This window comes from Schistocerca gregaria, chromosome 4 (genome assembly GCF_023897955.1).
Source record: "Schistocerca gregaria isolate iqSchGreg1 chromosome 4, iqSchGreg1.2, whole genome shotgun sequence".
In the NCBI taxonomy this organism is placed as follows: Eukaryota; Metazoa; Arthropoda; class Insecta; order Orthoptera; family Acrididae; genus Schistocerca; species Schistocerca gregaria.
This window is the reverse complement of record NC_064923.1, coordinates 739,301,379-739,314,264: the sequence shown is the minus strand read 5'-3', so window position 1 is coordinate 739,314,264 and position 12,886 is coordinate 739,301,379. Positions and strand designations below refer to the sequence as shown.

Sequence of the window (12,886 nt, the reverse complement as noted above, 5' to 3'; positions counted from 1 at the left end):
ATCTGACAGGCAGCCACATTAACGTAAATGGACAGTGTATGTGGTCAATGGTGGTGGGTGAGGGTTGCAGATGGAGGTAATTGGGTATCGGATACTTGCAGAGAGGCGCTTTCTGACAAACAACTGTCACTCGATTCACCGTTGCGTCTTTTAGCATAATCATAAGATTCTTCCTCTTCAAAACTGCGTGTAGACAACACTTTTCTAACGTTTTGTGATTCAGCCAGTCAATGTCCAGATCGTTATCGACAATGAGACACTTCGCAGAGCGGCCGACACATTTTTGACGGGGAGAGAACTTCAGTGGCTGACCTGTTGCTCGCATCCTTTGGCGGGCCGCTCCACCGCCAAATCCGGTTATGCAGTCGGTAAGAAATCGGATCTGCTGGCCACGAGATTATTGCGTAAGGCGACGGCGACCGTTCGCAGGGACTTTCCTTTATTCCTTTGCGGGGACAGCCGACCTGCCGCTGGCGGCGGCGCGCCGTGGAAATCCTGCCGCAGGCGCTCAAAGGCTGGCGGTGGCGGCGGCGGCGGCGGTGGAGGCGGCAGTGGCGGCGGCACGTCGTTACAAAACGCGCGGTTGTGCAACCTGCCGGGGTCCTGCACGGCTCGCGCGGGCGCGGGAGGACATGTGTAGCGGACACCGGCGGACGCACCGCGTCGCTGGGCAATTAATGCGTCGTTACGACTGCCGGCTCACTCTAAGTCAATAAACTAAAAATAAGCGATATCGGCGCAGCACGTGACGACGCTTTTTCGAAAAGCCGTAATTGCCATCACTGACGACGAGTAAGCATCATACTACCGGCCATTAAAATTGCTACACCACGAAGATAACGTGCTACAGACGCGAAATTTAACCTACAGGAAAAAGATGCTGTGATATGCAAATGATTAGCTTTTCACAGCATTCACACAAGGTTGGCGCCGTGGTGACACCTACAACGTGCTGACATGAGGAAGGTTTCCAACCGATTTTACATACACAAACAGCAGTTGATCGGCGTTGCCTAGTGATACGCTGTTGTGATGGCTCGTGTAAGGAGGAGGAATGCGTACCATCACGTTTCCGACTTTGATGAAGGTCGGATTGTAGCCTATCGCGATTGCCGTTGATCGTATCGCGACATTGCTGCTCGCGTTGGTCGAGATCCAATGACTGTTAGCAGAATATGGAGTCGGTGGTTTCAGGAGGGTAACACGGAACGCCGTGCTGGATCCCAACGGCCTCGGATCACTAGCAGTCCAGATGAATGGCATCTTATCCGCATGGCTGTAACGAATCGTGCAGCCATGTCTCGATCCCTGAGTCAACAGATGGGGACGTTTGCAAGAAAACAACCGTCTGCACGAACAGTTCGACGACGTTTCCAGCAGCATTGACCATCAGATCGGAGACCATGGTTGCGGTTACCCTTGACGATGCATCACAGACACGACCGCTTGCGATGGTGTACTCGACGACGAACCTGGGTGAATGAATGGCAAAACGTCACTTTTTCGGATGAATCCAGCTTCTGTTTACAGTATCATGATGGGCGCATCCGTGTTTGACGACATCGCGGTGAACGCACATTGGAAGCGTGTATTTGTCATCGCCATACTGGCGTATTGCCAAGCGTGATGGTATGGGGTGTCATTGGTTACGCGTTTCGGTCCCGTCTTGTTCGCATTGACGGCACTTCGAACAGTGGACGTTACATTTCAGATGTGTTACGATCCGTGGCTCTACCCTTCATTCGATCCCTGTGAAAACCTACATTTCAGGAGGATAATGCACGACCCAGTGTTGCAGATCCTGTACGGGCCTTTCTGGATAGGGAAAACGTTCGACTGCTGTCCTGGCCAGCACATTCTCCAGATCTCTCACCAACTGAAAACGTCTGGTCAATGGTGGCCGACCAACTGGCTCGTCACAATACGCCAGTCAGTTCTCTTGATTAACTGTGGTGTGTTGAAGCTGCATGGGCAGCTGTACCTGTACACGCCATGCAAGCTCTGTTTGACTCAATGCCCGGACGTATCCAGGCCGTTATTACGGCCAGAGGTGGTTGTTCTGGGTACTGATTTCTTAGAATCTATGCACCCAAATTGCGTGAAAACGTAATCACATGTCAGTTCTAGTGTAATATATTTGTCCAATGAATACCCGTTTATCATCTGCATTTTTCTTGGTGTAGCCATTTTAACGCCCAGTAGTGTAAATTAAGCTCAAAGGTACGTACAACATTCTTCCGTAACGGTGAAGAACCGCGCGAACCTGCGACGTCCTCTCGGGCTTGACCGCTTTGCAAGCAGCGTTTCGACACAAGTGGAAAAAAAAGAGCTCAGAAGTGTAACGTGCCTTAATGACGTCACATTGGCACTAAATTTCACCACAATTCTGGCCATGACCAACGTGGAAGTGTCAAGCGATGGAAAGCTCGTCACACCCCCTGTTACCCATATTTCACCCCTTCTCCTGTCGCCTCTGTGACAGAGGTCAGAACGTCGACGCCCAGTGTTGAAATTATGCGAGGAAAACATTCCAGTCTCACCGTCGCTCGCCTAAGGGCGAGGCATAAAAGGCCTCAATAGAGCCATCCTTTTCCCTGGGTCGTTAGTTGATTCCCGCACACTATTCGCGATCCAAGGCGACAGGTTGCAGTGTGATGAGCAACAAGAAGGCGTACTTGACAACAATGGACACTGCTGACACCATCCTAGGACTCCTGACGCCTCCTCCTAGGACTCTGTAGGGCTGCATACCTATTAAAGGTGAAGGCAACTCTGGAGGGCCGCGAAACCGCAGTTTTTGCTCTTGTGCACAGGGTGTAACCACTAGGGGCCATTCAAAACATTTCGATTAAGGTGACCTGAAGCAGCAAAGGACGCTTATGTTTTTCCAACCTTCCTGTTTGGAGTCCTGTATTGGTGTCATCACGATACTGACAGATACGCATGAAGAAATGGTGAAGAGTCCGTCAAAGATCTCAAAGTCTGGGGAAACTCTCGGTACCCCCCGTCCCTCCGCCTTTATTGAAAATTTTAAAGAATCAACGTCGATCGATAACGTGTAAAGTAATATGAGGTTATTTCAAGCGGCAACTGGAATCTACATCTACATCTACATCCATACTCCGCAAGCCACCTGACGGTGTGTGGCGGAGGGTACCCTGAGTACCTCTATCGGTTCTCCCTTCTATTCCAGTCTCGTATTGGCCGTGGAAAGAAGTATTGTCGGTATGCTTCTGAGTGGACTCTAATCTCTCTAATTTTATCTTCGTGGTCTCTTCGCGAGATATACGTAGGAGGGAGCAATACACTGCTTGACTCCTCGGTGAAGGTATGTTCTCGAAACTTCAACAAAAGCCTGTACCGAGGTACTGAGCGTCTCTCCTGCACAGTCTTCCACTGGAGTTTATCTATCATCTCCGTAACGCTTTCGCGATTACGAAGTGATCCTGTAACGAAGCGCGCTGCTCTCCGTTGGATCTTCTCTATTTCTATCAACCCCATCTGGTACGGATCCCACACTGGTGAGCAATATTCAAGCAGTGGGCAAGCAAGTGTACTGTAACCTACTTCCTTTGTTTTGGGATTGCATTTCCTTAGGATTCTTCCAATGAATCTGTCTGGCATCTGCTTTACCGACGATCAACTTTATATAATCATTCCATTTTAAATCACTCCTAATGCCTACTCCCAGATAATTTATGGAATTAACTGCTTTCAGTTACTGACCTGCTATATTGTAGCTAAATGATAAGGGATCTTCCTTTCTATGTATTCGCAGAACATTACACTTGTCGAGATTGAGATGCAATTGCCATTCCGTGTACCATGCGTCAATTCGTTGCAGATCCTCCTGCATTTCAGTACAATTTTCCATTGTTACAACCTCTCGATATACTACAGCATTATCCGCAAAAAGCATCAGTGAGCTTCCGATGTTATCCTCAAGATCATTTACGTATATTGTGAATAGCATTGGTCCTACGACACTCCCTTGCGACACACCTGAAATCACTCTTACTTCGGAAGACTTCTCTCCATTGAAAATGACAAGCTGGAGAGGAGTTCGACATCAGTTTTTGCTCTTGTGCACAGGTTGTAACCACTAGGGACCATTCTAAAGAATTCGACGAAGGTGACCCGAACCAGCAATGGGTGCTTAAGCTTTTCAGCTTTCCTGTTTCGAGTCCTCCTTTGGTGTCATCACGATACTGACATGCATGGAGAAATGGTGAAGGGTCCGTCAAAGATCCCAAAGTCTGGGAAAAAGGCTTGGTACCCCCCGCCCCACGACTTTTACTGACAATTTTAAAAAATCAACGTTGATCGTGAGAACCTGTAAAGTAGTGTGAGATTCTTTCAAGCGGGAACTGGAATCGCAGGGATATCAAAGGGTTGGCTAACTGCACGTGCCTCAGACTACTTTACCAGCTATTTCAGTACCAAATGATTTTTAAAATTCTCTGCAAAGGTGAGCGGCTGCCTCCAAGGGTTTTGGCAAATTGCGGTTGTGCTGCGCTCCAAAGCAGTACAATCACTTTCAGTGAGAACGCAGCCGCGTAATGTCCTTAGAGAGCGCGCGGAACGTCTGAGGTTGTCAGCAGTGTCAAAGGTCACCAAGTACGTCTTCCTGTCGCTCATCGCACTGTGAACTGATGTTTTCGACCGCGAAATATTTGGGAATCGACAACCCAGGGAAAAAGATGGTTTTATTGACGCCTCTTGTGTCACACCCTGAGGACGTCTCGAGCCGGTTCTGGACGGCGTTGTGCCTGAAACGTTTTCCTCGGCCGCTCTTAAGAGAACCGCGTGATTTCAGCTCTGAGAGTCAGGGTTCTGGCATCCAACGCAGAAACGTCAAGAGAAGGGGTGAAGTATGAATGAAAAGGGATGTAACGACCTTCCCATCGCGTATGTCGTCCACGTTGGCGTTGGGCAGAATTGTGGTGAAATTTAGTGCCCATGTGACATCATGAACCCAGCTTTCATTTCACATTAACTTCTGAGTTCTGGCCTTTTTTTTCGCATATGTCGAGATTTTGCTGTTTGAAGCTTAGTCCAATCCTTGGGTGACGCACAGACCTCCATACTTTTGCTCAGTTACAGGGAAAAGTTGTCCGCATCTTGGAGCCAAATTTCAAACCAATGTGTCGCAGCAGGACACAATTATGGGGTATCGGAAAAGTTGCTGTGCTTACGCTCTAAAATTACGTGACTGCCGATACCGTAGTGAAAAGAGGCCAGCCATGTTTGTCGGTTTTTTTTTAAGAAACAGAGCAGTTGGTTGTGAAAGGGCAGAAAACCGAGTCAACGAATCACGGCCCCGAATTTACATTGTGTATACCCTATTTACGATAATAACTATTTCCTCAAGACATATACGAAAAGATTCTGTCTCCTATAAAGTCACCTGGAATGATTAACTACTGACTGATGACCTCAGATGTCCCATAGTGCTCAGAGCCATTTGATTAACTACTTTTCCGAAACTGCAGTTACTACAAAATGTCTTTAGAAGCTAAGTCAGCGTGGAAGAGGTACTGGCCCCTGATGTAGTGGCATACATTTGTAGTGCTAGCCAGTCTCGAAACGATTTGCTGAAAAAGGACACTTCGTCCTCCACACTCATGAGCGGCGAATGTGCAAGACTTCTTTATCGACACTTGTCAATTGGCAGATAGGTTTGACTAGTGGCTCACAACACTGCTGATGTGTCGAGTATAGTTTACATTGCTGCATTGCCTTTGATTTTCCTTATCCACTAACAATTAGTGACCTAGTCACTTTATTGAAATATTTTACACAAGATATTTACAGTCTCCTGTTATACGAGGCGCATTCAAGTTCTAAGGACACCGATTTTTTTTTTCTTCGGACTGGAAAGAGATAGAAACATGCGCATTGTTTTAAAATGAGGCCGCGTTCATTGTCAATACGTCCCAGAGATGGCAGCACCGTACGGCAGATGGAAATTTACCGCCAGCGGCGAGAATGAGAACTGTTTTAAATACTTAAAATGGCGACGTTCTCCTTACTTGAACAGCGTACAATCATTCGTTTTCTGAATTTGCGTCGTGTGAAACCAATTGAAATTCATCGACTGTTGAAGAAGACACCTGGTGATGGAGTTATGGATGTGTCGAAAGTGCGTTCGTGGGTGCGACAGTTTAATGAAGGCAGAACATCGTGTGACAACAAACCGAAACAACCTCGGGCTCGCACAAGCCGGTCTGATGACATGATCGAGAAAGTGGAGAGATTTGTTTTGGGGGATCGCCGAATGACTGTTGAACAGATCGCCTCCAGAGTTGGCATCTCTGTGGGTTCTGTGCACACAATCCTGCATGACGACCTGAAAATGCGAAAAGTGTCATCCAGGTGGGTGCCACGAATGCTGACGGACGACCACATGGCTGCCCGTGTGGCATGTTGCCAAGCAATGTTGCCGCGCAACGACAGCATGAATGGGACTTTCTTTTCGTCAGTTGTAACAATGGATGAGACGTGGATGCCATTTTTCATTCCAGAAACAAAGCGCCAGTCAGCTCAATGGAAGCACACAGATTCACCGCCACCAAAAAAATTTCGGGTAACAGCCAGTGCTGAAAAAATGATGGTGTCTATGTTCTGGGACAGCGAGGGCGTAATCCTTACCCATTGCGTTCCAAAGGGCACTACGGTAACAGATGCATCCTACGAAAATGTTTTGAAGAACAAATTCCTTTTTGCACTGCAACAAAAACGTCCGGGAAGGGCTGTGCGTGTGCTGTTTCACCAAGACAACGAACCTGCACATCGAGCTAACGTCACGCAACAGTTTCTTGGTGATATCAACTTTGAAGTGATTCCTCATGCTCCCTACTTACCTGACCTAGCTCCTAGTGACTTTTGGCTTTTTTCCAACAATGAAAGACACTCTCCGTGGCCGCACATCCACCAGCCGTGCTGCTATTGCCTCAGCGATTTTCCAGTGGTCAAAAAAGACTCCTATAGAAGCCTTCGCCGCTCCCATGGAATCAGGACGTCAGCGTTGTGAAAAATGAGAACGTCTGCGAAACTTGCAGAACTATCACTCCTGAAAGAAAGGATACTGCGGAGACATGGCTTAGCCACAGCCTGGGGGATGCTTCCAGAATGAGATTTTGACTCTGCAACGGAGTGTGCGCTGATATGAAACTTCCTGGCAGATTAAAACTGTGTGCCCGACCGAGAGTCGAACTCGGGAGTGCTAGTTCTGCAAGGTTCGCAGGAGAGCTTCTGTAAAGTTTAGAAGGTAGGAGAGGAGGTAGTGGCAGAAGTAAAGCTGTGAGTACCAGGTGTGATTCGTGCATCGGTAGCTGAGATGGTAGAGCACTTGCCCGCGAAAGGCAAAGGTCCCGAGTTCGAGTCTCGGTCGGGCGCACAGTTTTAATCTGCCAGGAAGTTTCATATCAGCACACACTCTGCTGCAGAGTGAAAATCTCATTCTGGAGTCCCACAGGTATCTGTCCGCGAGGCAGGTATTTAGTCAGGTCAGCAGTTCCATTGCTTAAAGTCTGCACTGCGCTCAGGATTGGACCGTCGGCCTCCAAGCAGCACACCGCCACCTCAGCTCGTGATCAGCGATGTGCTCTTTGTGACATTGTATAATCGTTCTGTTGCTCTTTTAGCCGACAAGATAGTGTCAGACTGGAGGTTTTCTATTCTTGTCTTAGACATCTCGTTACCGTGGGCTCTCAACAGCGAGTACACCGTAAGGGTTGTTCAGTATTTATACTTCTTGACTGAAGCTTGGGTTTCGACTTTGGATTTAAAACTGAAGTGAGAAACTTATTTTATTGTGTTAACCTGAAGTTATAAGGACTCATTAAAGAGCGAGTGACTACAGAAGCTTAATTGTTTCCGAGTACAGACTGTGTTGACTGAGGCGTGTATAGCTCTTTCAAGTGTCACAGAACTTATTTATTCACTTTGCGATACTGGAAGACTAAGTAGCTCTGTTATTTACAAATTATCATTTATTTTCTTTCACGTACTAAACTACTAACATCCATTTTGTTCAGTTATTGAGTAGCCTCACTTCCTTTTTTTTTCATTGCGCAGATTACTTTTTGCGGAAATTGTTTTCAATAAACTCTTGTTTGTCCGCTATAACTGGCCTTTTTACGTGTGGCCCGAGCGGCCGACAAATCATTAGTAATGTGATGTTCTAAAATTTTACAAAGATATTGGTTAGCACTAAAATAAATTTTAAAGTGACAAAAAATTGGATGCATTTACAAAAAACTAGCACGTGAAACACCCTGCCATATTTAGGTGTGTTCAAAGTATCTGAACATTGCGAATGACCCTCTGGTGTCCTCTAGGTCGTTTCGTATCACGAGAAAGGCAGAAAAGAATTTCCATCCATCACTTCGGCTGGCTACGTTTAAGATTCAAAGCAGTCAAATTCTCAAGCCTAGATTTTCCCCTCTTAACTACTTGTACGTGTAACTGCCACACTGCGATCGTTATTGTATCCATTTATTATCTGGCGGTTAGCGAAAGATTTATGAGGAAAATAACTGCAAAATTTAAGAAAATTCAAAGTACAAATATGAAAAAGTATCGTCAAGTATAAATGTTGACTCAGTGTATGATTTCTAAACGCCTCACATCCCGCCAGAAAAGAAAAAAAACAATGCAGTACCACGACACTCTTTTACAGTATATTTAATGGTTCGCTTGTCCACAGCTAAGTTGAGCTTAGTTTCACTCACTTATGTAGCTTACCTGCATACTTTCCAAGTTCTTTTCTGGCACTGCTCAGCTGGTTCGACCATCATAAGTGGAAGCCCGGGTACCCACACTGATTGAAGGCATGTCTGGCGTGAGGGGAGAGTGGTGCGTCCACCAGCTAGTACTTCCATCTTCAACGTTGGTGGTTTCCTCTGTAAATGTGCACCTGTTATGAAAGGTTGACTCCTTGAGCAAAGCCGGTTTGCATGGACATCTCGCATGTCCTCGTAAACTGTGGCCAAATACTGGCATAACTGCAATGCCAGGCAGCCTGAGACGTACGTCGGGCATGCTGTTGTCCTTCACCAGAAACCAAAAATCGGCGTAAGGAGGGTCTCTTTCTGGTAGTGATGCAATGTCAGGTCAGTCCACAATAGTCCAGTGGTCATCCTGGAGGAACAAACGCTGTGCGTGCTTTCTTTTCCCCAACTATTTTCCTACCACTTTGGAAACAGGTGCTGTTTTAGAGCTTCGTACTGGTTTTTAGTATGTGTGCAGGTATCTCAAAGAGTCAAGTCAACGTCTTCCACATTATATACTGACGTAAGTCTGCGACATTTACGTCACGTGAACGGGAAACCAAGGGTGATTAAGTTCCTTGCTTCTAGGTGTTGTGATACCGAACACTTTGCGAATAGTGAAGTTCAGGGTTGACAACTAAGTAAACTGCCTTCAGAGTTATTCTGGGAAACGATAAAAATGATCTTATACCAATTATATATTCTAAGAATCGATCCGCAGAAGTAAAGAACATTTGCAACTAACAGAATTAGCAAAAGTAAAGAAATATTAAGGTATTCGGCACGAGCAGCGCTTCTGCGTCGTTTTGTGTACCTATGGAAGCTATAAGCTTGTTATCCTCTAAAATAACTGAAATGGTGCCCGAAACGCGTGTTTGTGTTTATGTGTGTGTGTGTGTGTGTGTGTGTGTGTGAGTGTTAACGTTCAGACTCAAGAGAGGTAATTCAGGTGAAATGTTGTTGCTTATGTCATGAGTTGGAATAAGTTAATAACGAAGCCTCGTGAGATACAGCCCGTCTTAATGGCTCTTGCATCGTTCTGCCTGGGCGTATTTCATGAAGGTGACACGTGGCTTACGTAATACATTCTCGCACGTATTTTCTCCTACCCTGAGGAGACAGACCGCACTTACTCGCCGTGATGTCGATTACATACGGGACTCCTCCCTTTTGGCGAGACAATGAGGTACTGTTGATGAGCTGGATTTGAATCGCTGACAGAGTAATGTATTAGGTAGTGAACTCGAACGAATGAAAACAATTTGAAAGTGATCTACTTTTTTATCTCAACTTTGGAAAGTTTTCCTCCTTTTGCTAGGGTCCCGCGCCTCAATCGGCAGAAACGGAACCCTTATAAAATTGCTTTCTTGTCTGTCTGTCTATATTTCCGTCGGTTAAGACCCCCTTATCTCACGAACAGGTGTCTCAAGGTCTGCGATCCCCTCGCAGTGCAAAACATGTAGGCTTCTAACTCAAAGCAATCAAATGATACCGCCTTCTATATCACATATTTTGGTACTCGCAAACTCACTCACCAAAACCTGTAGGTTGCTTCCTGTTGACTTAGAAACATGGAATTTGGCAAGAAGCTAGGTTTCAAAGTACAAGAAAATGAGAAGTCAGAAAACTGTTAAATTGTAATTAGATTACAAAAGTATATACTTGTCATTTTTTTATCTGGACAGGCGCATCGAGTTCAAATTTATGTCGACACTAAGAGCCACGGTACCTTGGCGGTGTAAAAAGTGGAAAGTTCTAAGCTAATCCATTCCGAAGATACGGTCACTAATGTGACATATTTTGACACTCGAGAAATCAGACATCAAAACCTAGACGGTGCTTCCCGTTGATCTAGAGTTATGGAATTTTGCCAAGAAGCACTGTTTCATAGTACAAATAAAGGAAAGAAATGCGAAAATTACTAAGCTGTAATTATATCAGGTAAAAAATATCATTTTGCCATTATATCTTGCATTATCTGTCAAAAGCGTAACAGAAAAATATTACTGCATGCAAACATAAAATGTAAGTTCTAGCCATGTTTCAGTTAGAGTTAAGACAGCGCAAGGCTTGTGTCTTAGTATTAGTAATGCAGCAGTTGGCTACTCTGCAAGGCACGAAATAGCCTCTGTGGCTGACCCTTTATTGCCGTAGTTTGTTTGTTGTCCTGGTGTTAACGGCTGCGCAATGCGGTAAGAACTGTTTTACGTTATTTGCATATAGCATTTCATGTTCCGGAAATAAGCTATAACTCAGGCAATACTGGGGTTATCAATTTTAACTTTATTCCATTGTGTACTACGATGCATTATAAGTCTTGTGGTATATTAACACATCCATATTCCTACAAAGCGTTTCCATGTGCAGCCAAAAGCTGCAGTGTCGTAGGGCGGGGAAAGTTTACGCGTTGTAGGTGGGACAAAACTGCGCAGTGAGTAATCTTACCCCATGCGTTATAATTATCAACTTTTTCATAGACCTAGAAATATTTATAAACGTTGAGATGGAAATTACACATTGACAGTACGTAACATCAGAGCTTAGACACTACATACCCTTTGTTGATTCATTTAGCTTTCTATTTTGTTCAACATCCCATTGGTGAACTTCTGTAATTAGTGTACGATTAATTCGGTACTGTAATGAAGTGTAATCTCTGTAATATGCACAAATTATCTTTTGTCTTGCTCATATAATCTCTTTGGTTAGCTTTAAAATTAAATAAATATATTTAAATAATTTTGTTTAAAACTACCTATATGTGCTAATGGACTGTTTTGTTTAAAATGATTGTTTGCTGTTACGTAAATTGCTGACCTTCACTTAGGATTCTTAGTTATTCTGTATGTAAAAGGTAGTGTGATTGCCCTCGGGAACGGAACTGTGTCGCGCGCGCAAATTGTGGTTGGCTAGGTAGGAAAGGTGGAACCAAGACTCAGTTGGGGAAGAGCTACCAAACTGTGAACTGCCCATGTAAAAGTTGTATATTGTGCTGGTTCCGAGAGAGGCTTTTCCTGACGCTTTCTAATGCCTCGGAGGGATGGATAAAGAGCTGGAATTATTCTGAAATTTGCATATACCATCGCCACCAAGAAATGATAAGTCCAGCAGTTCTACCTGCAAATCCACCTACTAACATGCAATCGCCACCACATCGCGCATTCACTGTAGTGGAACACTATAGTAATGTACACTGACGGATCAGCTTATTGGATGTAGTGTGTTTAAATATAAGGTAATTTATAACAGAATTTATGTATCTACCTTGAGTATTTTCCTTATCATAACACCTCTCAGGTTCCTCTTTGTTTTGAGCTAAAGTGATTACCGAGTGTCCTTATTGAAAGAACATTAAAGCCCACTGTTTTACTAATTAATGTCTCTTGAACATAGTAAGGAGAAAGTTGAAGCTAATGTAGCAAGAGAGTGAGTTAAAGTAAATGATGCTTGCTGAAAATAATTTTCCTGTTGAAACTGCTTATTAATATATTGTTGCCAACTTCAAAATTAAGACTGAGGCTTATGAAGTTTTGCTTAGTAAATGATCACATTGCTGCCTGTTGTAAACCGCGAAAGGTGTGTCAGTATCTTACAAATACGTTAATTTTGTGTCTCACTGTAGTAAGAGTGGAAAGTTATGTACTCATGCCTGCTAAGCACTTGTTTCTTTTTTGTATTGAAAGTGCATATTAATAGTGTAATAGTATCCACAGGTTATTCTTTATGCTCATGATAAATAACAGTTAGTAGAAAGACCACTATTTATGAAAACAATAATTTCTTTATTCAGAAGACAGTGAGAAGTAATCTTGTAGTGAATTCCATTTAACTTTCATTTTAAATAGATAAGTATTTAGTTGAGAGAGGTTTAACTTGTGATCAGTTCATAATTTTGCAGTGAACTACATTTACAATTTTATGTCAGCTAGGAAAATGCGTGAAAAGTAATACTGAAGCTATGTCCAATTTATGATTAAACAGTGAATATTAATAGTAATGTTATAAAGGCCATTCAGTTTGAATAAGCCCTGCAAGTAGTAGTGTGTATTGTTATCTGTTATACTTATGCAAATAGTTTGTTCCGCTCCATCAGCTCCAATCTTACCGTGAAC

General features: G+C 44.2%; 1 protein-coding gene across 1 annotated transcript in view; it reads left to right on the top strand.

Annotated features, from left to right (window-relative positions):
- Window positions 1-12,886, top strand: part of LOC126267897 (SKI/DACH domain-containing protein 1-like) — a 130,482-nt gene that overhangs the window by 92,742 nt on the left and 24,854 nt on the right. Inside the window, exons 4-5 of the mRNA XM_049973208.1 lie at window positions 224-368; window positions 460-670. Coding sequence (XP_049829165.1) covers window positions 224-368; window positions 460-670 — 356 coding nt within the window. The remainder of the gene's footprint in view (window positions 1-223; window positions 369-459; window positions 671-12,886) is intronic.